General features: G+C 49.1%; 1 protein-coding gene across 3 annotated transcripts in view; it reads right to left on the bottom strand.

Annotated features, from left to right (window-relative positions):
* Positions 1-27,041, bottom strand: part of BRWD1 (bromodomain and WD repeat domain containing 1) — a 2,304,433-nt gene that overhangs the window by 648,332 nt on the left and 1,629,060 nt on the right. For all 3 annotated transcript variants that reach the window (XM_085621250.1, XM_085621251.1, XM_085621252.1), the window contains exon 29: positions 17,229-17,290. In XM_085621250.1, coding sequence (XP_085477376.1) covers positions 17,229-17,290 — 62 coding nt within the window. The remainder of the gene's footprint in view (positions 1-17,228; positions 17,291-27,041) is intronic.

Below are 27,041 nucleotides of genomic sequence, written 5' to 3'. Positions count from 1 at the left end.
ACCTGTTTTTACTCTTCAGCCACAAGGAAAAGTAAATATGGCCGGCTAGCGGGCGGCTTAGCCTCTTACATTAAAATCACAAAAATTCATAGCGCCCTGGAACTGACTCATCAATCCCCAGTTATAAACACCGTTAAGATCAAATTAAACCTCAAAGGGAAAAAAGAAGAGGTGCTGGTGATCAACACCTACATAAATCCAAAAAAGAAAAAACAGGAGTCGAAATCTCTATTGGATTATTTGCACCAATTGATGTCCACGCAAACCACTTCTAAATTCATTCTGTCGGGGGATTTCAACCAATATATCCTAGGCTCGTCCACAAACAATGACATTCAAGCTCAGTCATTCTATTGGAACATTCCAACCCAATCCACCAATGGCCAGGGAAAAATCCCCAAATTGGGAAAGGAGCTACTAGAAGAGATGGAGAATTTAGGGCTGAGAGTTTTAAATGGAAGATTCGCAGACGATTCACCATCTGCCGCCTCATTTCACTCAGGTAACATGTCCTCCACAATAGATTTCACTTTAGTATCTCTTCCATTTTTCCATCATATATTAAACTTCAGCCTAGGAGACAAAGGGGACAGTGACCACTGACCTCAGGAAGTCTCCATTCTTGCTTCTCCAGACCTAACCCTTCCCAATCCTATAGGATTCCAAGCTTGCCACACAATAAATCTTAAAAGAATTAAGTCCTCAGTGGAAAACACAAAGGAGGTACTCTCTGCAGTAAAATTTCAATTAAACAGTCTGAAATACCCCACGGGCAATCCTATAGCCCTATGGGAGATCTTCACGGACGTCTTTGCGAACCTCTATTCAACCATAGTTCGGCACCATTCGTCTCACGGCCCAATGATCACAGGGAAGATCTCCAGTGCTCAGAAATCGGCCCTGAAACATCATAAAAACGCCATAAACAAACTACTAAGGCTGCTGAGGACACATCCGGGGGGCACGGGCATTTCCCCAACAGCTTCGCAGACGAAAGGCTGACTTTAAAAAACTTAAATGGGAGATCAAAAGATGCAAAGAAGACGACTTTTGGGCTAAACTCCACTACGACATTAAAGCAAACAATAGTGCTCGCTTCTGGTCCACCCTGAATAAATTCCTAAATCCCAAACATGGAGGCATAACATCACATGTAACAGATGATTCCTGGGAACTCTTTTTAGCTACCCACTTTAATCAACAGGCTGTAGGAACAATCAGGCGCCAGGATGTTCAGGCGGCCAACCCACAGCAAACAACAACACTACATGAAGATGCACCATTTGAAATCAGCGCTGCAACAATCAGGGAATTAATTTCCAAAAGGAGGAAAGATGGAGCGCCAGGGCCAAATGGAATCCCACCAGCTCTCTTTAAACACGATCCGGATTATTGGTCAGAAACTCTGACCCCACTTTTCATCTCGGCCAGTCTGTCTGGGGGCCTCCCAGCTTCATGGAAGGGCTCAGTTATCTCACCAATATATAAAGCAGGCGACAGAGCTCTTTCCAAAAACTATCCCCTGATCGCTCTACTGGATATCGAGGCGAAATATTTCGCAGGGCTACTATTGATTCAGCTGCGCGAATGGGCTACCAAGAACAACTTAATTCCGCCCAGCCAAATAGGATTTTGCAGAGATGCTGGAACAACAACAAATCTTTTAGCTTTATCACTACTTATTGACAAAGCAAAACAGACCAAACAAAGTCCCCACTTCTGCTTCGTGGATTTCAAAGCGGCCTTCGACAATGTCAATCGAGCAAACCTGTGGAGGAAACTAGCTCTATGGGGGATTCCTGCACCACTTTTAAATCTTCTGATTGAACTGCATTCCAACACATGGGTCCAAGTGAAGCTCGGGAATGGTACCCACTTTTCAAGGCGCATAACAACAACAAAAGGCCTCAAGCAGGGGTGCGTTTTAGCACCAACTCTCTTCAATCTATACCCAGCCGATTTGCCACCAGCTCTAGATGGCTGCAATGCCCACGCCCCTCGTCTGGGGGGTCGAACCCTGCCCAGCATATCCTATGCAGACGACGTGGTTCTGATTAGTCACACTAAGGTAGGTCTGCAACACCTTATCAATATATTGCACGGATATGCTGAGGACAACCTGCTTGAAGTCAACTTCGAAAAAACCAAAACATTGACAATAACCAGGGAAAAAAAGTCCTTCTCCTGGTTTTTGGGACAAGGGCAAGAGCGAACTGTTCTGAATATAAATATCTTGGCGTTATTGTCGACAGGGGCGGCCATTTCTCAAATCACCTTGAGGCCACCAAGAGGAAAGGTATGCCGATTGCAACAACACTCAGACAACTCAAAATCAAATTGTCCGGACCAACTCTTCTGCCACTACTGCGTGTTGCCCAAGCAAAAATCGAGTCATCAATCACTTACGGTAGCGAAGCCTTAAGAGGTACAGACACAAACTGCTGGACACCACTTTTTCAAAAGCTTATAGAGTCCTCCTAAATATACCATCATACACCTCACAGGCTCAAATCCGGCTAGAATTTGGTTTAACCAAGCAATTACTCGCAAGGCGAGGATCATAAATCAAATGCTGGTACAAAATAAAGAACTCGCCTGAAAACACACTGAATCACCAGCTCTGGGAAAACCTGTGTGGCAGCTCCACTGCACTTGCAAAAAAATATTTAGAGGAGTCACTAGCAACGACAGGCCTAAAAGATCTATGGGAAATCTCTCTTCCGAACGCACAATTCAAACGTGTTGTAAATAAGAACATAAAGCGACTCTCCTTTATAGAGGATAAAGCTACCTTTGCTCACAGACGCCACGCATGGATGATACTGAGCTCTTATAAATCTTCACTTCGGTGAACACCCAAAGGGCACTGGTAAGGCCGAAGGGGAGCACGGTAAACTGAAAGTGCTTGTGGCCTACCTTGAACCACAGTTAACTCCTGTAGCCCGGCATGATGGGAAGGATTAGTTACTTACCTGTAATCCTAGTTCTCTTCCAGGGGTATCCTCGTCAAAGTCATAAGCACTAGAATATTCCCGCCCATGCGCGGGACCCCTGAAACACAATCATATATGTGACCTACATATATGCATCTCCACATATATATACATATATATATAAAAAAGCAAATGCAGCCTTTCACAACCAGAGCTGAATAATGCTGTAAGGACTCCCCTGTATATTATGAATAATATATCTAATATAAACAATATATCATAAAAACAGGGAAGAAAACAACAGCAAAGCATGTTTTAAAACTGTTTTAATGCTTAGCATTTAGCCCAAAACATCAGATAGGACTGAAAGCATTGACAGCTCACAGGCTGCATTGCAGAAAACTACAGCCTAGAAAGGCTAGAAAGCTAACTCGTAGCAACACAGAAAAAACTGGCACCGTGCCTTTAAGGCAGCCATGACCCCTAGCTTCCCATCATGCCTCAGGGGTGACAGTTAGGTCAGTTGTTCTTTGCGGTGACACAAAGCCATGACACAAAGAGTTGACAATTCCTTAAGAATAAGGATCCTTTGCCCGGGGAGGCGGGAGGGTTGCTTATGACTTGATGAGGATACCCCTGGAAGAGAACTAGGATTACAGGTAGGTAATCATCCTTCTCTTCCAGTGGATGCTCATCAATAGTCATAAGCACTAGAATAGAATAGCGAGCCTCGCCTCATCCACTGCAGGCAAAGTAAAATAATAATTAACAATCAAGCTCAGACAACTAAACTTGAAAACTCAGACATTTCTCTTATCTGAACAGATTTCTCGAGGAGGCCTGGCCTACTTGAGTATCCGCCCTGGAGTCGGATTCAAGACAATAATGCCTTGTGAAAGCATGCACAGATCTCCAGGTTGCTGCCTTGCAAATTTCTGCCATCGGAACGTCATGCAAGAAAGCTATTGTAGCTGCTTTCCCCCTAGTGGAGTGTGCTTTAGGTGACAACAATAGGGGTTTATTTGCCAGCTGGTAGGCCAATTTTATACAGGACACTATCCATCTGGAAATGGACCTTTTGGTAGCTGGAAAACCTGTCCTCATGGAACCATAATTTAAAAACAATTGCTCCGATTTTCTTATGACCTTCGTTCCCTCTAGATAGAATTTAAGCACTCTCTTAAGGTCTAAGGAATGGAGTGACCTTTCCGCAGGAGTTGCGGGATTGGGAAAAAAGGACGGCAATGAAATTGACTGATTAACATGAAAATCAGATACAACTTTCGGCAGAAAAGCAGGGTGAGTCCTTAATACTATTCTGTTGTGGTGAAAGATAATATATGGCTCTTTGGAAGACAGCGCTTGGATTTCGCTTACTCTACGCGCTGATGTAATCGCGACTAAGAAAGCGGTCTTCCATGTCAAATGCTGCAGCGTGGCTTTGTGGATGGGCTCAAAAGGAGGACCCATCAATCTAGAGAGGACTAGATTCAACTCCCAAGGAGGAGAAGGAGGCCAAACAGGGGGATACACTTTCTTCAACCCCTGTAGGAAATCCTTGACCACCTGTAGTTGAAAAAAGGAAGGCTGGTTTGGAGACTTTCTGTAGGCCGTAATGGCCGCTAAATGTACTCTGATCGATGAATACTTTAACCCTGATTTAGCCAAGTACAGGAGGTAAGGAAGAATAACCTCCTCCTGCCCTGTGGTAGGATTAAAATGATTACGAGTGCACCACAAGTAGAACCGTTTCCACTTAAGAGTATGAAGCCCTTGTGGAAGGTCTCTTTGCCTCCTTTAGTATATGCTTACAGTCCTGTGGTAAGTTCAAATGTCCATATTGCAGGACCTCAGGTGCCATGCTGCTAAGTTCAGTGAGGGAAGGTTGGGATGTAGAATCTTCCCGTCAATCTTGGTCAGTAGGTCCGATCTGCAAGGAAGCCTCCTGTGGGGGTGCACCGACAGCTGTAATAGGTCCGGGTACTACCACTGCCGAGGCCAGTCTGGGTCTATCAGGATCATTGACATGTTGGACCGGATGAGTTTGGATACCACCTTCGGAATCAGAGGCAGGGGAGGAAAGGCGTATGCAAATATTCCGGACCAATCCATCGAAAGGGCATTCCCCTTCGTCCCTGGACGGTGGAACCTGGAGGCGAAGGCGTGGCATTTTTTGTTTTGTTCGTCTGCAAACAGATCTATGGAAGGTTGCCCCCACTGATGGAAAATTAATGCCACTACTTCATCGTTTAGCACCCAGTCTGGCTGATCTTCGAAGTGCCAGCTGAGTGCGTCTGCTCGCACGTTTCGTTCCCCTGGGAGGTGCACCTCTGTGACGGAGAGGCCTCGGGCTAGAAGCCAATGCCATATCTTTTGAGCTTCCAGGGAGAGAGGGTGAGAACGCGTACCACCCTGTTTGTTGAGGTAATACATGGTGGTCGTGTTGTCCGTTTGGAGGAGGACTGAGTTGGACACGATCGAGGGCTGAAAAGCTTTCAGAGCTGGATGGACTGCTCGCAGCTCTAACATGTTTATGTGGTAGGATTGCTCCTTGACGGACCACCGCCCTTGCACCTGTAGGCAATCCATGTGTGCTCCCCATCCCTGTAGAGATGCATCTGTTACCAAGGACTGGGTTGGAACAGTTTGATGGAAGGGGACTCCCATTAAGAGGTTCTGTGGACGAGTCCACCACAGAACAGACGATTTTGCTGCCTGTGAAAGCACAATCCGGTCTTCCCAGAGACCCGATGATTGGTTCCACTTGTCCTCCAGGTCCTGCTGTAAAGGCCTCATTCTCAGCCTGGCGTTGGGAATGAGGAATATGCAAGAAGCCATTGATCCCAATAGGGACGCCACTTGCCGGACCTTTGGGCGATTTGTCTGGAGAAGAACTTCGCACTTCTGTCGAATTGATAAAACGCTCTTCCTAGGTTGTATCTAGAACGGAGCCCAGGTAAGGGATCACCTGAGAGTAGGCTGGTGAACAGACTTCTCCATATTCATGTGCAGGCCTAGCCTGCGGAGCAGAGATAGACACACTTGGAAGTCGCTCTTTACCTGCTGAGGAGATGGGCCTTTCAAGAGCCAATCGTCCAAGTACAGATATACGAACAGTCCTCTTCTGTGTAGAGCTGCCGCTACCACCGCCATGCACTTGGTAAAGACTCGTGGGGCAGATTTTAGTCCGAAGGGCAACACCCTGAACTGGTAGTGACTGCTGCCGTCCACGAATGGCAGAAATTTGCGATGAAGGGGAATTACCAGAATGTGGGAATACGCATCTTGGAGATCCACTGAACACATCCAATCTACTGCCTGCAGATGTGGACATATTTGATGAAGTGCCAGCATGCGAAATTTCTCTTTCAAGGTGACTTTGTTCAGCGATCGAAGGTACAGGATAGGTCTGAACTTGTGCTCCTGATCTCTTTTTGGTACAAGGAGGTACCTGGAGTACACTCTTTCCTCGCTGAGAGTGGGAAACCTTCTCTATGGCCTTTTTTTGCAGAAGAGCCACCACTTCTTGTTGTAGTAACTTTAGCTGGTGAGGTCGAGATCTTTTTGGAGGGATGTCCTTTGGAGACGCACGGAAACGTAGTGCGTATCCATTGCGTAGTATACTGAGCACCCAACCATCTTTTGTTATGTTGCACCACTCTTTCAGATGACGTGAAACACTTCCTCCCACTGGAGTGGGCAACGGCGTCAGAGGAAGCTCTGGTTCATTGCTTTCCTGCTGATCGAGCTGTGGAGGAGGACTGCTGTTGATTACCTCCTCTGCCTCTGTTCGACTTTCGACCTTGGAACTGTGATCTTCCCTGGTTTTTGCTTTGGGACCACTGAGGGGTTTGAACCCTCTGTTGGTATCCCTTGCGCTGGTTGGGTCTGTATCTTCGTCTGAATTCCTTTTTCTTTTCTAACCCCACCGCCTTCAAAGTGTCTAGTTCGGCTTTCATTCGAGCCATCTCTTCATCAGTGTGGGAGCCAAACAATGAAGAACCAGAAAAAGGCAGGTTAAGGATCCTCTGCTGAGCATCCGGTTTAAGAGCTGTAAGCCTTAACCAGGCAGACCTTCTTGTGCAAATGCCATGCGCATACGAATGCGCCGATAGAGTGGCACCATCCGCCGCAGTGCTAATCATTTGATTAGCTACCACGGATCCTTCTGTAATAACTTCCTCAAAGTCCGTCTGATCCTCCTTTGGTAGCTTCTCTTTGAAACGATCCAAAGAGTCCCATAAGGATCTGTCGTACCGACCTAATAAGGCTGCTGCACTGAAGACTTTAAGCGAAGACGCTGCGGAACCACAAACCTTTCGTCCCCAGGAATCCTGGGACTTACTGTCTTTATCCGGAGGGACCAACGCATGTGTAGAGACTGCGTGCGTTTTACTTGCCGCTGCGACGATCACTGAATCCGCAGGCGGATCCGTTTTCAAAAACACCAGGTCTGCATCAGCAGGCTTGTATTTCTTTTGTATTCTGGCCGGTGTAGACGTAATCGCTGCGGGTGTTTTGAAAAATGTCCATTACTGGTTCCAGAAGTCCAGGAACCAGAGGTAGCAACGGACGCGAAGCAGATCTTTGGTGCAGCGTCTCGAAGATCACTGTCATTGCGACCTGAGGGGTGGACATTTCAATGTTCAGCTTCTGTGCCCCTCTCTGCAGCACATCATGATATGTGTTAATGTCATCTATCGGCGACACTCTCGACTGAGGGCTGTCCGATAGAGTAGGTGAATAGTTCCTCTTAGAGGAGTGGGTGGAGGAAGACGACCATGAAGGAGACGACCTTCTTCGGTGATGAGACGTAGAAGGCCTGCGTTCCTTAGATCTTCCCGCACGGTGCTGACATACCGGCGAAGGCGATCTATCCACCTCCTGTACCAATCTTTGTAGAGGGGGATCTGTGGATAGGGCTTGTATATTCTTCCTCCCTTCTCGATGCTCCCGCCGGAGTCTTACTCCAGTGATGGACTGGTAAAAGCCATCTTGGGGATAGATGTATAGAAGGGGACCTCTGTCGTGATCTCCTCGAATGATGTTCTGGGGACGCAGATGGAGAATGCGTCGACGAACGTCTCGAGGAATGAGAGGATGAGTGTCTCGGGGCTGATTCAGTCACTAAAACCACTGAACCCTCTTCAGATCTATGTGATGTGGGTCTCGACGTGGAGTGTATAGCCCGCTCCGTCGGAGTCCTTCTCTACGTCGATCTAGATCTTCTTCTAGCCTTCGAAGCTCGACCAGGTTCTGGAAGCGGTCTCGGCGTTGACTCCACTTGTTTCGACGTCGAATGTCTCGACGGCGAATGACGCATCAACGCCAGAAACGCACTTCTTCGTCTCGACGTCGAGCGTTGTGGGATCAATGGCGCCGAAGGACTTCCTCTCCTCGACGCCGATCGCCGGTGGGATGACGACGGCGGAGGACTTCTGGTTCTCGATGCCGATCGTCGCTGGACTGATGTCGGTGGAGGGCTTCTGGTCCTCGACAACGATCGTCGCCGGGATGACAAAGGCAGAGGGTTTTTCGTTCTCGCCGCCGATCGCCGCCTGGTTTGCGACGGCAGAGAACTCTCTTCCCCTCGACGTCGATCGTCGGAGTGACGGCGACGGAGGCTTGCCAGCTCTCGACGTCGAACGTCTAACCGACGGCGACGGAGGTTTGCTGATTCTCGACGCTGTTAGTCGCCGGGTTGACGATGGCGGAGGATTTTGGCTCTTCGACGCCAATCGTCGCCGAGTTGACGTCGGTGGTGGACTGGAACTCCTCGATGCCGATCGTCGCCGGGTTGACGACGGCGGAGGCCCCCGAATCCTCGACGTCGAATGTAGGGACGTACCTTCATGCCTGCGTTCTCTCGACGGCGAGCTGGCCGTCGACGGTCGTTTCTTAGATGTATGTCCCTCCGGTGGCTGTTTTCTCAGCGCCGAGCCCGACGCTGATGGATTTTACTCCTAGAAGAGGATTTGGGCCTCTTAGAGCCTTTTCTCACCGGAGACCTGCCTCTGGAAGCCTTTTCTGCCAGCCCATAAAGACCCTGTCTTTCAAAGTTCTTTTAGAGAGAGACTGGCAATGAGGACAAGTCTTGGGAATATGATCTTTAGGCAGGCAAAGAATACAGACTGAGTGAGAGTCTGACCTGGCCTACTTTTTTCCACAAGAAGGGCAGGGATCAAAAAGGGATGGCATTTTGAGTGGAAAGAAATGCCAAAATTAGTCAGAAAAAGTAAACGCCTTACTTGACTAGATGTAAAACGTCTAAGTAAGACAACATTTTCCTGAACAAAGTAGATTATTTCTGAATAAAACCAGAAAAGAGTGGAGCTGTGTAACCAGGGTCCTGACTGAAGGAGCTGGAAAGAACAACTGACCTAACTGTCACCCCTGAGGCATGATGGGAAGCTAGGGGTCATGGCTGCCTTAAAGGCACGGTGCCAGTTTTTCCTGTGTTGCTATGAGTTAGCTTTCTAGGCTGTAGTTTTCTGCAATGCAGCCTGTGAGCCGTCAATGCTTTCAGTCCTATCTGAGGTTTTGGGCTAAATGCTAAGCATTAAAACAGTTTTCAAACATGCTTTGCTGTTGTTTTCTTCCCTGTTTTTATGATATATTGTTTATATTATTTATAATGTACAGGGGAGTCCTTTCAGCATTATTTAGCTTGTGAAAGTATAAATATATATATATATATATATATATATATATATATATATATATATATATATATTTTGCCCCTACAGGCAGTTTCCAAGACACAGCCCTCACTCTTCTCTGCCGCTCGACGCGTTTCGGGCCAACGCCCTTCCTCATGAGCAGCTTGTATTTCAAAGACGGCCAGTGCCACATTACCAGTACATTCCCTCTTTTATTTCATTTCCATCTAACAGCAGTTCATGGCAAAAGCTGGCAAAGCATTATGAGACTGGTAGTGTACATTACAACCCACGTGGGCCGCTGCCGTTAATGAAACATTAAAAGTTCTCCAAAGGGAAACCAAGTGTCCCGTATCACCGCCTGTATCATAATTAAAGCACCTCCTGCGCCGTTCGTACTGTCTTTAAGCAGCACCAGCTCCGCTGTACTTCCGCGGTGGTGCTCGTCCGTGACCGGGCAGGCCACATTATATTGGAAGAAAGAGTTTGCCCCTAGGTGGACAAGCACTCGCAAGAAGGCATCCGCTCACCCACAGGCAGTTTCCAAGACACAGCCCTCACTCTTCTCTGCCGCTCGACGCGTTTCGGGCCAACGCCCTTCCTCATGAGCAGCTTGTATTTCAAAGACGGCCAGTGCCACATTACCAGTACATTCCCTCTTTTATTTCATTTCCATCTAACAGCAGTTCATGGCAAAAGCTGGCAAAGCATTATGAGACTGGTAGTGTACATTACAACCCACGTGGGCCGCTGCCGTTAATGAAACATTAAAAGTTCTCCAAAGGGAAACCAAGTGTCCCGTATCACCGCCTGTATCATAATTAAAGCACCTCCTGCGCCGTTCGTACTGTCTTTAAGCAGCACCAGCTCCGCTGTACTTCCGCGGTGGTGCTCGTCCGTGACCGGGCAGGCCACATTATATTGGAAGAAAGAGTTTGCCCCTAGGTGGACAAGCACTCGCAAGAAGGCATCCGCTCACCCACAGGCAGTTTCCAAGACACAGCCCTCACTCTTCTCTGCCGCTCGACGCGTTTCGGGCCAACGCCCTTCCTCATGAGCAGCTTGTATTTCAAAGACGGCCAGCGCCACATTACCAGTACATTCCCTCTTTTATTTCATTTCCATCTAACAGCAGTTCATGGCAAAAGCTGGCAAAGCATTATGGGACTGGTAGTGTACATTACAACCCACGTGGGCTGCTGCCGTTAATGAAACATTAAAAGTTCTCCAAAGGGAAACAAAGTGTCCCGTATCACCGCCTGTATCATAATCAAAGCACCTCCTGTGCCGTTCGTACTGTCTTTAAGCAGCACCAGCTCCGCTGTACTTCCGCAGTGGTGCTCGTCCGTGACCGGGCAGGCCACATTATATTGGAAGAAAGAGTTTGCCCCTAGGTGGACAAGCACTCGCAAGAAGGCATCCGCTCACCCACAGGCAGTTTCCAAGACACAGCCCTCACTCTTCTCTGCCGCTCGACGCGTTTCGGGCCAACGCCCTTCCTCATGAGCAGCTTGTATTTCAAAGACGGCCAGCGCCACATTACCAGTACATTCCCTCTTTTATTTCATTTCCATCTAACAGCAGTTCATGGCAAAAGCTGGCAAAGCATTATGGGACTGGTAGTGTACATTACAACCCACGTGGGCCGCTGCCGTTAATGAAACATTAAAAGTTCTCCAAAGGGAAACAAAGTGTCCCGTATCACCGCCTGTATCATAATCAAAGCACCTCCTGCGCCGTTCGTACTGTCTTTAAGCAGCACATTACAACCCACTGCTGTTAGATGGAAATGAAATAAAAGAGGGAATGTACTGGTAATGTGGCGCTGGCCGTCTTTGAAATACAAGCTGAGGGCTGTGTCTTGGAAACTGCCTGTGGGTGAGCGGATGCCTTCTTGCGAGTGCTTGTCCACCTAGGGGCAAACTCTTTCTTCCAATATAATGTGGCCTGCCCGGTCACGGACGAGCACCACCGCGGAAGTACAGCGGAGCTGGTGCTGCTTAAAGACAGTACAAACGGCGCAGGAGGTGCTTTGATTATGATACAGGCGGTGATACGGGACACTTTGTTTCCCTTTGGAGAACTTTTAATGTTTCATTAACGGCAGCGGCCCACGTGGGTTGTAATGTACACTACCAGTCCCATAATGCTTTGCCAGCTTTTGCCATGAACTGCTGTCAGATGGAAATGAAATAAAAGAGGGAATGTACTGGTAATGTGGCGCTGGCCGTCTTTGAAATACAAGCTGCTCATGAGGAAGGGCGTTGGCCCAAAACGCGTCGAGCGGCAGAGAAGAGTGAGGGCTGTGTCTTGGAAACTGCCTGTGGGTGAGCGGATGCCTTCTTGCGAGTGCTTGTCCACCTAGGGGCAAACTCTTTATATATATATATATATATATATGTGGAGATGCATATATGTAGGTCACATATATGATTGTGTTTCCGGGGTCACGCGCATGGGTGGGAATATTCTAGTGCTTATGACTATTGATGAGGATCCCCTGGAAGAGAATGTGAAAATACGCGTCCTGCAAGTCCAACGCTACCATACAGTCTTCTTGGTCTAGGGAAGACAAGACCTGAGCCAGAGTGAGCATTTTGCAGTTCTCCTTTTTGAGGAAGAGATTGACAGTCCGAAGATCCAAAATAGGCTGTAGCCCCTTCTTCGGAATCAGAAAGTAGCAGGAATAATAGGCACTGCCTATTTCTGAAACTGGGACCCTTTCTATAGCTCCCTTGGCCAAGAGAGCTGTACCTTCCTCTTGGAGCAACTTTATATGATCCTCTGTCAGCCGTTCCTGATTAGGCAGAATAGGAGGAGGAAAAGAAAGAAAAGGTAGAGAATAGCCCTCATTGACAATCAAGCAAGACCCACTTGTCCGATGTTATGGATCTCCAGTGGGGGAGATGATGACAAATTTTCCCACTAACTGGAGTAGTGTGGTCCAGCAGAATCAGCCTAGAAGTGCCTGGAGGCAGCGGCTGCTGGGGTCAGTGTGGTAGATGACTTCTGGCCTCCATGCCGAGAATGCACCACGTCCATGTTCTTGCACGGCTTGGGCAGTGTGTGCAGAACGGTGGCTGAGATAGGGCTGACGTGGCTGGAAACCCTTTCCGTTGCCCAGAAACGGGCAAAAGGAAGACTGGCCATGAGGGTGGAGGAGAGACCCAAGGATCTGGCTGTAGCTCGAGAGACCTTGTACCTGACCAGGGCCGAGTATGCCTTTTGCCCAAAAAGACGGGTTCCATCAAAGGGCATGTCCATCAGATTGGCTTGGACATCACCTGAGAAGCCTGTTGTTCGAAGCCAAGTGTGGCGCCTCAAGGCCACTGTAGTTGAAATCGGTCTGCCCGGCGAATCGGTCGTATCTAGGCCACACTGTATGGTGAATTGTGCTGCATCTCTCCCGTCCTTGACAGCTTGGAAGAGCACAGCCTGGGCCTCCTCCGGGACTTGTGGCAGCACTTGCGCAACCGTCTGCCAAAGGGAATGGGAGAAACAGCCCAATAAGCATGCGGTATTCACCGACCGCAATGCAAGGGGGCTGAAGAAAACTTCTTTCCGAATGAGTCCAGCCTCTTGGATTCCCTACCCGGAGGGGTGGAAGGAAACGGGCCCTAGGACCTAGAGGCCTGCACCACCAAACTCTCTGGGGTTGGGTGTTTGTTGAGGAACTTTGGGTCACCCGGAGCTGGGAGATGGTGGCATGCAATCGTCCTATTCATAGGAGCCTCTGTGCTAGGTTAGGACAATAAACCTAGAAGGACGTCTGTAAGTACCTCATTATAGGGCAAAAAGGGGTTCGGACCTGGAAGCCGCAGGTTGAAACACCTCGGACAGATTAGTCCGGACCTACACTGAGGGCAGCTCTAGTCCAAGGACCTCAGCTGCCTTTTTTACCACAATGGCATAGAATGGCCCCTCCTCCGTAGCCACTGTTGGCGGAGAGAGCATGCCAGTATCTGAGGAAGTACCCAGTCCACTGGCCTCCCCATCCTGGTTTTCAAGAGGGTCACCAGACCCCTCCCAGTCCTCTCCTGAGCCTAGAACATCTTCAAAGTGCTCAGCGACAACATGGGACCTCTGGGTTCTGTCCACGTTGGAATCAGCGCCGAGCGACGTTGTTCCGGCTCTGTGTCGTTGATGATGAGGATGGGGCTAGCGCCACCGATGGGAATCAGCGACGTATTAGGTACCGACTTCAGATCCAATGCCGGTGGAGGTCATGATGGCATGACCAGTGTCGAACCTGATCTGGTATCGGATCCCTGAGGCTCCAACGGCGCCATGGTCGGAGCAGACTGTGTCAAACCCGATGGGGCCCCTGCCGACCCCGCGGGCCTAAAGGCTCATCAGCAAGGTCGTTCTGCTCAGATACATGGCGCATGGCCTTGTAAAACTCTTATTTGTGCGGGAGTTGCTCCGGCTCCCAGAAGGGGGTTGGCGCGAAGTCAACTCTGGCTCCGCAGAATTGTGCCTAGAGCGTAGGTGCTCCTTACCTCTTTCGATGACAGACGACAGTTGAAGCGAAGATGAAGTCCACTTGCACTAATTCTTCTTCTTATGCCTCTTACCCGAGTGACCTGAGGACCTAGATAGGGAGGAAAAGGACTTAGGCCTCCGGGAATAGTTCTGCGACCGCCTCTTTTTCGATCGGGACTTCTGTGGAGTCTTACCGGACGGTGTCGACTGCCGGTCCGCGGGAAGCTTCATCACCCGCTCCCTCAAGGTCTTCAGAGACATGGCCCGACAGACCGAGCATGACTTCGAATCGTGTTCGCGCTCGAAACACCAGAGACAGAGATTGGTAACCGACATTATGGTGGAACAGGCCACGCATGCTTGAAACCTGTCTTCCTCAAAAACATCCCTCGCACTCAAAGTTGGAAAGATCCTAGAATTCAACAAAAGTATAGAAAAAGCCAGCCACAAAGCAGTAGAGGGGTAGCTCTTCCCAGACCTGCGCTTAACTGGCACTGAAAGAAAAGAACTGACGTACGCGCCCCTGGGTGGCGCCTATACAGGCACCCTGATGTCATAACCGGCGCTAATGACGCCACGCAGAGCTGAATGAAGCCACCCAACGTCATGCGCAGGGTTATTGCTCAGCAAACGTTTCCGAATCCAACCTGACGCCTGGGAAATTCAAAGGTAAGGAATCTACAGTTATCTATCAGATGTGGAAAACAATGAAGGACCAACATTGGGACCAGCAAGATCGAAGGGACTCACCAAGTGCAGGAGAGTCAGAGTAGGCCTAAAGCAAGCAGACAAGCCCACTGAAGCAGGAGAAGACTCTCAAGAGGACCCACAGGCCAAAGGCACAGGCCTCACGAGAGGACCATGAGCAGCTCACCAAAGTTGAAGGCCCACGGTACAGAGGATGCGGTGAGGAAGATTATCTTGGCAGGAAGAGATGCTGGAGGTTCTTGTAGCCCGAAGATCTCTGGAGTGCAGAGCTAACAAGCCTTGGCAACGGCAAGTCAACATGGTGCACAGAGGTACGGTCCCAGAAGTTCTGACGAGGGATACTGACCTCAAATTGCAGAGAGGACAGGTCAGGCCTCGAGGGAGTTGTAGAACCACCACCAGTGTTGCTGAGCCTTTCAAAGTCCGTGGGACGTCAGGAGAAGCAGACCAGTCAGCTTCGTAGCCGTGCCTACAGATGCAGGGGAAGGACTCCTTTACTCCAAGGGAGATTACTTCGGGTGTCCTTGATGCCCACAGGTCTTTGGAAGATCCTGGAAGAAGCACAGACACAGACAACGAAGAAGACTGGCAGAACAGCGAGACCAGGAGCAGCAGGAGTCTTTCTTGATGCAGTCTCGGTTCGAGACAAAGGCCAGAGAAGTCCAAGCGTTCAGACGGTCGAAGAGTGACGTGGTTTCAGGCTCGAGTCTTGTCCCACGACAAATCTGAGGACTGACCCACAGGTAAGCCCTTTTTATACCCTAAGAAAAGGATTAGGATGACTCAGTGGTCCCTCCCAGAGGAGGGGCTGTACAGAGGGGAGGATACTTCTATGTCCTTTGTTCAGTTTTGCGCCAGAGCGGGAGCCAGGGGCTTGTGGCACTGGTTCTAACCAAATGTGCCCTTCAAAGCAATCTGGTGGCACTGGCAAGCGTCCCCACCCCAGTCCATCATACCAAGTTTAATCTGGGAGGGGGTCACACCTCCCTGTGACAGAAAAACTATAGTTCTACCTTCCCCTGCTCGAGCTCAGCTCAGCAGCAGGAGGGCAAAATCTTGTTTGGCGTCGGCAGCAGCACTAGTTTTCTAGCAGAACCTGGAAGGCTGTTGCTGGGAGTACTGGGGGCTTCCCGGAGGAGTCCCCCAGTGCATGGAATCATACCGGATTCCAACATGTTTGATACCAAACATGCCCAGATTCGGCACAGCCACTTTATAGTTGGCCATCGCGTAATGACGCATGGCCTCGATATGTATCAAAATGGCTGACCACACTTACAAAGTCTGTAGAATCGACTCTGGGATTTGTAGGTGGTGTCCTGTTCATGCATGGGCACCCTCACACTTATAGCCCAGCAACCTGCTTTCAGGATGTAAAGGCCTGCCTTAGGGGTGACTTATAGGTTTTAAGTGTAGTTACCTAAGATATAGGAAAACTTATAACTGTCGAAAGTGGTGCTAGCACCAGCTTACACATGCTGCAATGGCAGGCCTGTAGTCATTATTTGAGTGGTCTCTCATAAGTGGCATATTAAATACTGCAGCCCATGGGAGACCCCGGGTGTACCGGTGGCCTGGGTACCTCAGTACCATATATTAGGGACTTATAGGGGTAAACCAATAGTAAATTGTGGAGGTACCAAAATTATTTACCATGTGAAATTTAGGGAAGAAGCACAGTGACTGGGGCCCTGGTGAGCTGGATCTCAGTTAGACTAGTTCAAAACACACAGACACCAGTCAAAAAGTGGGGGTAACCATGCTAGAAGGATCCTATCTTCTTTCAAGGCTTAAACACGAACTCTTTCAAACATCAAAAAAGGGTTCAGTGTGTGTGTTTGTGTGTGTGTGTGTGTGGGGGGCGTTGGTAGTTCGCCTCATAACTTAAGGGGTTAAATGGGTTGAAAATACATTGATAACAAGCAGGAGAATGAATATCTAAATTTCTGTTAATGAAGAACAATCCACAAAGAATATCCAGAGTACCTAAGGTTAAGTTGCCCAGACTTTGTAGATTTGGCCACTGGGCTATTGCATCTTTGAAAGTACTATCATTTATTGTTTTGAGACATCCTAATAATTCAGCATAGGTATTGAGCCTATAGGTAGGTTAGGTGCACTCTTGGTCAAAAGCCACTCTATCACTTACTCAGATGTGTACATCGTGATATGGGATGAGGGTTACCTGGCGGCACCCACTTCTCAATAATTTTACAAGAGCCTGATAAGTTTCCAGGGGACAGCCTGTGATTGAGCTTCTCCCATGATAAAGTACCTGATGCATAGTATCTAACAGAAATACTGTGGGCAACATTAATCATATTCTATTGCGGGTTTATGAAATTTCTGTTAGTTCCCCACAAATATTCCAGCAGTTTAGAATGAATGGATTATCTGAAAGTAAAAAACACATGGTAAGCACCATACGGAAACTGTGTTCACTTACCAGTATCAGGAACAAGTTCCAAATCCCATGGACTAAGCTTTTCTATTTCTTTACTGTCCCACCTGTTTAATCACAAATCAGAATATAAGATTTAAATTACAATAAGTGCAGCTTTCAGAGCATTGGTTAGGAATAGGAAGCACGTAATAAGAGTTTTGCAAGTATGTCCTTTGCCAGAGAAATCATTACAACTATCTTCACCTCCAATAGTACCAAGATACAACCTACCTAAAGAATAAACTTGATTGTAGTGAACTGCATTCTTGGCAAATACCTGAACTAAGGAAAAGCAGTGAACGTGTTCCGTTTGCAGGAGAAATGTAGTATTAAAGCGGTAGGACAAATGAGCCACAGCTAATAAATTGAACACTTACAAAGTCAAGCGAAAAATTAATCAAATTGCAGCACAATATTTGAAACAAAAAAAAAATGTGTACTACAACACACTAAAATTTCACAGCCAGGGAACCGGAGGACCATGCATCATTTTAATTTCTGAAGGACTATACTCCACATAGTCTGGGATGATGGAAAAACTCATGGACTGAAAAAAGAACCTAAAGTTTACAAGCCAAATTCGATACAGTTCTAAGTCAACAATCACACTGAACAAAATGTAGCACTATTAAAAAAATTCCCAGTCTCTTACTGGAGAAATCGGAGTAATGTAAACAGTCATATGACTATAGGCAAGATGGGCATGGCAGCCTGGAACCACCAGGATAATGTGGAGCTGAGGAGTGAACTTTTGGTAAATTCCACGGTAGAAACCCCACCTCTCCATGTAGTACACGACAATGGGGTACACTGTGCAGAGAGGTCGAAGAGACCCTTATTGGTTTACAGAGGCAAAAATAGATCATACTAACGCTCTATTTTGTGGTAGTCTTGGTGAGCAGTTAGGTTTATCAGAGAGTAGTGCTAAGCATTTGTTGTATACACCAAGGAAATAAATGAGGCAAACACGAAATGAATGAAGTCGAAACCAGACTAGAAAAATTGTACTTCTTTTTATATAAATATTAGGCCAAGAACTTTGGGTACAAGGAAAAGACTTTGCGCATAATGATAAAGTCACAAGAAATGCAATATCTACAATTGTACACAATTTCACACAATATATTTCCTAGAGGAGGAAAAAGGCAATTTGGAAAAAGCAATGCAATACAATTGTTATGTGATAATCATTTTGGAAATCGGAAGGCTGAGGGCCAAGGTCAAGGCCAGGTACTTGGGAGCGTCCCAGGTTTCCTGGAAAACAAGGAGCAAGGGGACTTAATAGCTGGCGCAGCACAAAGTCAGGGGGGCACCTGTAAAGACACAGCACAGGGGGACTAGCAGGCAAGTCTGAGAGCTCTCAAGGGAGAGTAGAGGTCGCAAGAACTCTGGAGCCTCCTGAGCCCAGCTGGTATGAAGATACCCCAGCCGGGTGGGCTGGGTGCATTGAAGATGTGAAGCTGGGCAAAAGAGTGCAAAGTTTGACCTCACGGTCAGGGGTTTGGCACCTTGGAGTGATGATTCTGGAGCTGCTGGGCCACTGATAAGGTGGGTCTCCTGAGTCCTATAGTCCCTCATTGGGTGCTGGCTTGGTGCAAATTTGGAGTCCCCCTGGATTTGGCTTTGGAGGTTTTTTGCATCAAGGTACGCTGTACTTCGGGTATTGGTGCCTTGCAGCTCTGGTAGGTCCTAAGGCCTCAAGACTTGGTGCAGAGGTTGAGCAGACCGTCCAGAGCAGTTGGACCTTAGGATGGCACGCGGAGATGTCAGTCGGACTGGGGAGCTGGGCGAAACTAGACATGACTGTGCTGTTTTCGGAGACTGCAGCTGCACGGAGATATTACCTCTATCTCGAGGGAGTTCTTTGGCTATTTTTGAAGTGCTGTTGATCCTCTGCTGTTTGTGGAGGCCACACAGTGACAAGACGCCTGGAGGTTGGCAAATCTGGGACTTCACCAACTGGTGAACTGCCCTACCCACATCAAAGGGCACACCCTAGACTTAGTCTGGTCATCTAACCACCGGGACAGGCTACTAAATATTCAACCATGTGCCTGGTTTGACCATTCACTAATTTCCTGTTGGGTCCCATTGGATAGTTCCCCGATACAACCTCCACCTGAGTGGAGGAGAGTGGGGAGCTGGCATAAAATCCAGGCGGACAATCTAGTGGACACACTACAGAGGTCACCCGCACCCATTTTTGAGGAAGGCAACACTAACATTGACATAGATAGCCAATCCCTCAGCAACACTCTACAATTGGCTATTGACCAATTAGCTCCGGAACGTAGGGAAAGAACAAATTTCAAACGCAAGGGGGCCCCATGGTTCAATGAGACAATGAGGGAAAGCAAACAGAGCCTTCGTAAAGCTGAGAGTCAGTGGAGGAAAGCTTATGACCCCGCTGACCTAACCACCTACAAAGCCACACTAACTCTATAAAAAATCTATTACCATCACGAAAGCCGAGTACTATGAGGCACGGATAATAGATGCTCCAAATAAACAAAAGGAAACCTTCAAGATCCTAAACGAGCTCAGTAAAAACGCCGACGTAAAATCTGCAGTAGCACCCCTCGACGTTAATATATACAGACTTTCTTTCTCCAGAAAGTAACGGATATTCTTCTGGAGATTGGAAAAACTCCCATCACCCTGAGCTCCCTGGAGCTGGCTACACCCCTGCCACCGTCCGGCCAGTTACTCACACATTTCCCTCCATTGGACCTAGAATCTCTGGTAGCCCTGATAAATAGAACTAAATCAGGCTCCCCGGCCGACCCGTGCCCGCCAAGAATTTTCCGGTTGGCCTTTCCAGTTCTGGACCGTCAGAGTCTCACTCTCTTGAATAACTCCCTGGCGACTGGTGAGGTACCCTCCAATCTGAAGGAGGCTAGAGTTACCCCCTACTAAAGAAGTCCGAGCTGAAGAATTACAGACCTATCTCCCAGCTCCCATTTCTGGCGAAGGTTGTGGAGCAACATGTTTTGAAGAAGACCTCTGCATTCCTGGAGGAACACAAGTTGCTCCAACCGCGCCAGGCTGGTTTCAGAGCCCACCATAGTACGGAGCTAGTCATGCTATCTGTACTCGACGATCTCAGGATGATAACAAAGAGTCGAGCGCCCTGATTCTTTTAGATCTTTCTGCGGCGTTCGACACGGTCAGCCACACAACACTACTGACTCTGCTGATGGACCTGGGTTTTCGGGGGCATGCCTACAATTGGCTAAAATCATCTTTATCAGGACTTTCGCAGCGGTTCCAACTTGGCGCTCAGATATCGGACAAGGGTAACATCTCCTGCGGGGTCCCTCAAGGCTCCGCATTATCCCCGCTCCTTTTTAACATATACCTGCAGCCCTTGGTGGCCGCGTTAGCCAACATGGAATGCCGGGTCTTTAACTACGCGGACGATACTCAGCTCATTCTGAGGATCGATAACTCGGCCCGCGCCCAAGAGGCAGTCCGAAACATCCTTAGGTTTACAATAAACTGGATGACTGCAAACTCCCTAAAAATCAACCCAGATAAAACCGAAGTCCTAGCCATTCCAGTAAAAGACAACCCCTGGAGCGGCCTGTTCTGGCCCAAAGAACTAGGGGCCTCTCCTAGCCCATCACCAGTTGTAAAAAGTCTGGGAATTAAGATGGACTCCGAACTCTCTGAGTTACCAAGCCAATTCGGTGGTGGGCACATGCACTGGTCTTCTAAGACAACTGAGGAAACTGGTTCCCCTGCTTTCAGTTTCATCCATGAAATCCATTGTATCAGCAACTATCATCTCACATCTCGATTATGGGAACGCGCTCTATATGGGGCTTCCCCAGAAACTCACTAACAGACAACAGGTGGTACAGAATGACGCAGCCAGGTTGATCTTTAGGCTGCTCAGGAGAACTCATGCCTCGCCCTTGCTGCGTAAGCTGCACTGGCTGCCTGTCAAGCAACGATCAAAATTCAAGGGATTGTGTATAGCCAATAAAGCCCTTTATGGACACGCCCCAGGGTACATATTTATTTATTTGTCGAATATATATAGCACATAGCTGCCCCAGCAACGGGGCGTCCCAGCCCACCCAAAGACAGTGAGAGTTGCCGGAGGAGAACATAAGGGAACGCTTAATCAAATATGTGCCAGGGCGGGCGTTTCGCTCAGCAGAAGCTGCCCAGCTGGTTTGCCCTCAGGGCAACTTTGCTTCCAAAGGAGGACGTGCTGTTTCAGTCCTTCTGCTACAACTCTGGAACCAGCTGCCCGACACCCTCCGTAAAGAACCTGGTCTGCTTCCCTTTCGGAACCAGCTAAAAACATTTCTTTTTAGGAACACTACCTAATACTTCCGACTACCATGGAGACCACCTCCGCCCGGACGCTGCCTTTCTTCTTCCAAGCGCTAAGAGACCTGTTGGTGTACATGCGCTATACAAAAACAAAATACAAATACAAATGTTGAGGTCTATGGCTTCTTGTGTCCATGGAATCTAAGTTCAGGGTCTAGAGATACCACCTAAATGAACAAGTTACTTACCTTCGGTAACGATGTATCTGTAAGAAACATTAGTTAGTTAGATTCCTCACCTTAGAATATCCCCAGGTGTCAGGCTGGATCCGGAAAGATTTTTGAAGCAATACCCCTTTCGAGTCGCTACGCGTCGTCTGCGGCTCCGCGTACGTCGTTGGCGTCGTGCGCCGGAATGACATCATCGGAGTACTTAGACGCCGCCCTCACGCGCTGACGTCAGTTCTTGTACATAGCTTTCTACGCCAGGAACGCAGAGCCATGCAAGAGACCGACACTGGTGCCAAAAATAAAATCTAGGGGCCTGAAAAGGATAACCTTAACCCTAGATGTCAGTTCGCAGAACGGGGAGGATGGGTGGGTCGGTGAGGAATCTAACTAACTAATGTTTCTTACAGATACATCGTTACCGAAGGTAAGTAACTTGTTCATCTGAAAGAAACACGTTAGTTAGATTCCTCACCTTAGGATAGATACCCCAGCAATACCAACGCAGGTGGTGGGTCTGCGAACCAAGATCACACCAGAAAGTCCTGGAGAACAGAACGGCCAAAGCGGCCGTCTCTCCGGACTTGGCTGTCCAGGCAATAGTGCTTGGCAAACGTGTGGAACGAGGCCCACGTCACCGCCTGACAGATGTCCTGCAAGGGAACTCCCCGCCCCAGGGCAGTAGTCGCCGTGTGGCCCGGGTGGAATGGGCTCTCAGCCCAACAGGATGGGCCTTTTTTGCCAAAGAGTAACAGACCTTGATACACAAAACGACCCACCGTGAGATGGTCCGCTTGTGTACAGCTTTCCCCTTCTTAGCGCCAACGTATCCAACAAAAAGTTGGTCGTCCACCCGGAACTGTTCGGTGCGATCCAAATAGAAGGAGAGCGCACGTTTTGGGTCCGGACGGTGGAGCCTCTCTTCCTCTCTGGAAGGATGCGGAAAGTAGGTGGGCAAGGTGACAGACTGCCCGATGTGAAAGGGGGTCACCACCTTCGGAAGAAAAGAAGGACGAGTCCGGAGGACAACCTTGTCCGGATGAACAGACAGAAAAGGAGGCTTAGATGACAGAGCCTGGAGCTCACTCACCCGTCTAGCCGAGGTGATAGCTACCAGGAAAGCAGTCTTAAGAGTCAGAAGACGAAGGGGACAATTGTGAAGAGGCTCAAAGGGAGCACACATCAGAAATGTCAGGACAAGATTCAAATCCCACTGAGGCATTACGAAAAGGACAGGAGGGAACATGTGGGTAATGCCTTTAAGAAAACGCGAAACTACAGGGGACTTGAAAAGATAGGGCTTATCAGGAAGCCTCAAGAATGCAGAGATTGCAGAAAGAAAACCTTTCAAGGTGCCCAGAGCAGAGCCCTGCTGGGCCAAAGAAAGAAGAAAGAGAAGAACCTCAGAAAGAGGGGCGAAAAGGGGATCCACAGCCTTTGCTGTGCACCATGCCACAAATTTGTTCCACCTGCAGGCGTATACCGTTTTTGTGGAGGGACGCCTGGCTGCCAGAATGACATCACAGACTTCAGGAGGCAAGTCAAATGGCATCAACTGCCGCCACTCAATCTCCACGCATGGAGGTGGAGGCTGGACAGGTTCGGGTGAAGGACCGCCCCCTGTTGCTGCGACAGAAGGTCCTCCTGAAGTGGCAGACGTATCGGAGGATCGGTTAACATACTGAGTAGCTCGGGATACCATTACCTTCGTGCCCAATCCGGAGCCACTAAGATGACTTGGGCCCAGTCACGCTTTATCTTCTACAGCACTCTGGGCAGAAGTGGTATAGGCGGAAAGGCGTACAACAGACCGCAACTCCACTCGCGACGAAAAGCCTCTCCGAGCGAGTGCCGCCTTGGAAATTCCAACGTGCAGAACTGCTGACATTGCGCGTTCTCTTCGGTGGCGAATAGATCTAACCAAGGCTCTCCCCACTGCAGAAAGAGACCTTACGCCACGTCCGAGTTCAGACGCCATTCGTGATCCATCATGCACCGGCGGCTGAGTTCGTCTGCTCTGGCGTTCAGAGAGCCCGCCAGATGTTGAACCACCATGGTGATGCCCTGGTGTTCCAGCCATGTCCAGAGGCGCAGAGCCTCCTGACAAAGGGTCCAAGACCCCACCCCGCCCTGTTTGTTGCAATACCACATGGCGGTGGAGTTGTCCGTGAACACCTGCATGACACTTCCCCGGACAGAGGGAAGGAAGGCTTTCAGTGCAAGCCGGATCGCTCTCAGCTCCAAAATGTTGATGTGGAGTTGAGTCTCCGCCGGAGACCAGGGTCCTCTGATCTCCGCCTCTCCCATATTGCCCCCCATCCCAGGAGGGACGCGTCTGTCACTACTACGTGCTCCGGTTGGGGTAGGGAGAGGCATCTGCCGCTGACCCAATCGCGGTCCGTGAGCCACCACTGCAACTGTTTCGCAGTGCCCTCCGAGATCAAGACATGGTCGGACAGGTTGCCTCGGTGCTGGGCCCACTGAAACTTCAGGTCCCACTGCAGAGTCCACATGCGCCGCCTGGCACAATGCACTAACAGGATGCAGGAGGCCATCAGCCCCAGAAGCCGCAGCACCAACTTGACCGAAACCCAGGATAGAGGCCGAAAGATGGGAATCAGAGCCTGAATATCCCGGACCCGCTGTTCCGGAGGATAGTCCCAGAACTGCGCCGAATCGAGAACCGCTCCGATAAAAAGGAGCTTCTGGGAGGGACTCAGGTGCGACTTCGGCACATTGATGGAGAACCCCAGCGAATGCAGGAGGTCGGCCGTAGTCTGGAGGTGGGAGACGACTTGCTGGGGCGAGCCCGCCTTCAACAACCAGTCGTCGAGATAGGGGAAGACTGGAACCCCTGATCTGCGCAGATGAGCTGCGACCACCGCCATCACTTTCGTGAACACCCGAAGGGCACTGGTGAGGCCGAAGGGGAGCACGGTAAACTGAAAATGCTCTTGGCCCACCGTGAACCGCAGGTAACGGTGGGAGCCCAAAGGGGGGCTCACCTCATGAGGCTCTTTAGAACAAGGGGGCTTAGCCAGTTGTCGTGAATCCGGGCTTGGGTGCAGAGGTGTTTGGCCGACTGGTCACTTGCACTGCAGGCTCTCACGGTCCTCAGTTTGACTTGCAGAGGGGAGGAAAAAAGGAAAGCAGGTCCACTCTCGGTGTGAGCCTCGTCAGTCCTGAAGTCCCTCGTCGTGCAGGTCCGCTTTGATGGCAGTGGTGTCCGGGCTGGACACTAACAAACCTTTATTGCTGCAAGTGCTCCGGAACCCAGGGTATTGGTGCAGGGGGGCCAGAGAGGATCTAGCATCTCAAAACTCAGTGGAGAGATGGGGCTGACCACCCGGAACCACAAAAACATCCTCCCGGTGTGGTGCTCCTTTGATGGACCAGATGGTCAGCAAAACGATGTACCCAAGGGGGGAAACATCCTGAACAACGAAATTGCAACAACGACTTACCTTAACAACGAAGTCTGAATCACGACGAATCTCGAACAACAAAGACCACAACCACGACAATCTCAACAACGAAGACCTCAACCACCCAAGGGAGATGCTAAGTGGTTGGTGAAGCACTAGACAGTCCTCCAAGGGTTTGGGGAAGAGATGCAGCTTTTGGATTAGTCGGTCTTTGGGATGGTCGAGGTGCCAGCAACCAGGTAGGGTTTGGTGCCAGGTCTTCTGTTCTCACGATGTCAGCTTTTCTTTGTCCCTCTGTTCCCAGATAGACACATCTGTAGCTCTGGTGTTGGGAGGACCCATAAATAGGACATTTAGGGGCATTCAGGGGAGTATATGAAGCAGCCAATGGGCGACTTACCACTGGGGTGACTACACCACCTATATGACCACTTCCTGTTGGAAGTGGGCATAATCTTGACCCAGAAGTCTATTTTCACCAATACCTAGGTGGTGAAACACCTCTCTGGCTGTTCACCTCAGGTAGCCCACCTTAGGATTGTGACTAGCCTGTAAGTGAAACTGAAACACGCCTCCTGAATATATAATTTTCCACCTGCTTTGGTGCCAAATAGGCCTCAGGGGATAGTGTATCCCAGGTCTGGGGGGAAGCCAGGTTCGCATATCAAAGGCGGCAGAGAGTTTGAAACCTTTGGCCTTGATTTGCTAAATCCACTAACCATCCTGCTGGAGGAGGTGTTATCACGTTCTGCTGGGCAGGCATTGTTTCTGGCCTCTGATAGCACGGGCTCTCACCTGCAGGGGGTCAGAAACTCGCCTGTGGTGGCAGGCTGGTCGATTCAGGGGAATCCTTCAAGGTGCCATCTGGGTGCACGTCTTCATAAATCCGCCAGTAGCATCAGTATGGATTTATTAAAACAAGATATTTGATACCAAATATCAGTATTTTCAGTGAAGCCATTATGTAGCTACGTAACTCGTAATGACCAATGCTCAGTACATATCTTTAAAATGGCTTCCCTGATCACTTGCAATGTCTAGCAATGGAACTAGACATAATCGGGGCATAATTGCTCATGCGGCTGTGCCCTCACATGTAATATAATGAACCCTGCCTTAGGGCTCTACGGCCTGCTGTAGTGGTGACTTACATATAGTACATGCACTGCACTTGGGCAGTGTCCACAGGGAATGGGCAATGTCTTGTTTTTGGAATGTTTTGCACCATTTCACACATCATGCAATAGCAGTCTACATGAAAATTGTATGTGGATCCCTTAGGGGGGCATAATACATGCTACAGCCCTTAGGGGCCCTCTTTAGTACCCATGCCCTGGGTACCAGAGGTACTATTAAACAGAGACTTACAGGGGTGCTAAAATCCTTACCAACTGGGTTACAATTAACCATGTGTCTTGTTTTAGAGAGCGAGTACTGGTACTGCGGCCTGGTAAGCAGGGACACAGTGCACTACCAACCAACATCATTATTAGTGAGAAAAAAGCAAAAAGTGGGGGTGACCATGTAAAAAAGTTGCACTTTCCTACACTTACCGCTGCCAAGGCTTCGTGGCTGCTAGTCTGGCAACCACTGCCTTTACTCGGCGCTGCATCTAGAGGGAACCCCGCAAAAACGTCATCTGATGTCAGCAGTGGCTTTGTTGTCCACTTTTTGCACCTTGTCCCCCACCAGCACCGTTTAAGTCGTAAAGCCAGCTCCGACGCGGCTTCTGCTTCAGCACCTCGGATAGCCAGGACACGGGCTTCTCGAACCAGGTAGAATCGAACTGACTGTCGTAGCTTGGTCCTCAGACCTGTATCACCTTAACCCTCCTTTGGTTCGAATGCAATTCGACCTGCAGGTGACCGATTATCACTAGT

Source organism: Triturus cristatus, chromosome 8, assembly GCF_964204655.1.
Source record: "Triturus cristatus chromosome 8, aTriCri1.1, whole genome shotgun sequence".
NCBI lineage: Eukaryota > Metazoa > Chordata > Amphibia > Caudata > Salamandridae > Triturus > Triturus cristatus.
The sequence above is the reverse complement of the archived record's forward strand: the minus strand, read 5'-3'. Positions and strand labels throughout refer to the sequence as shown.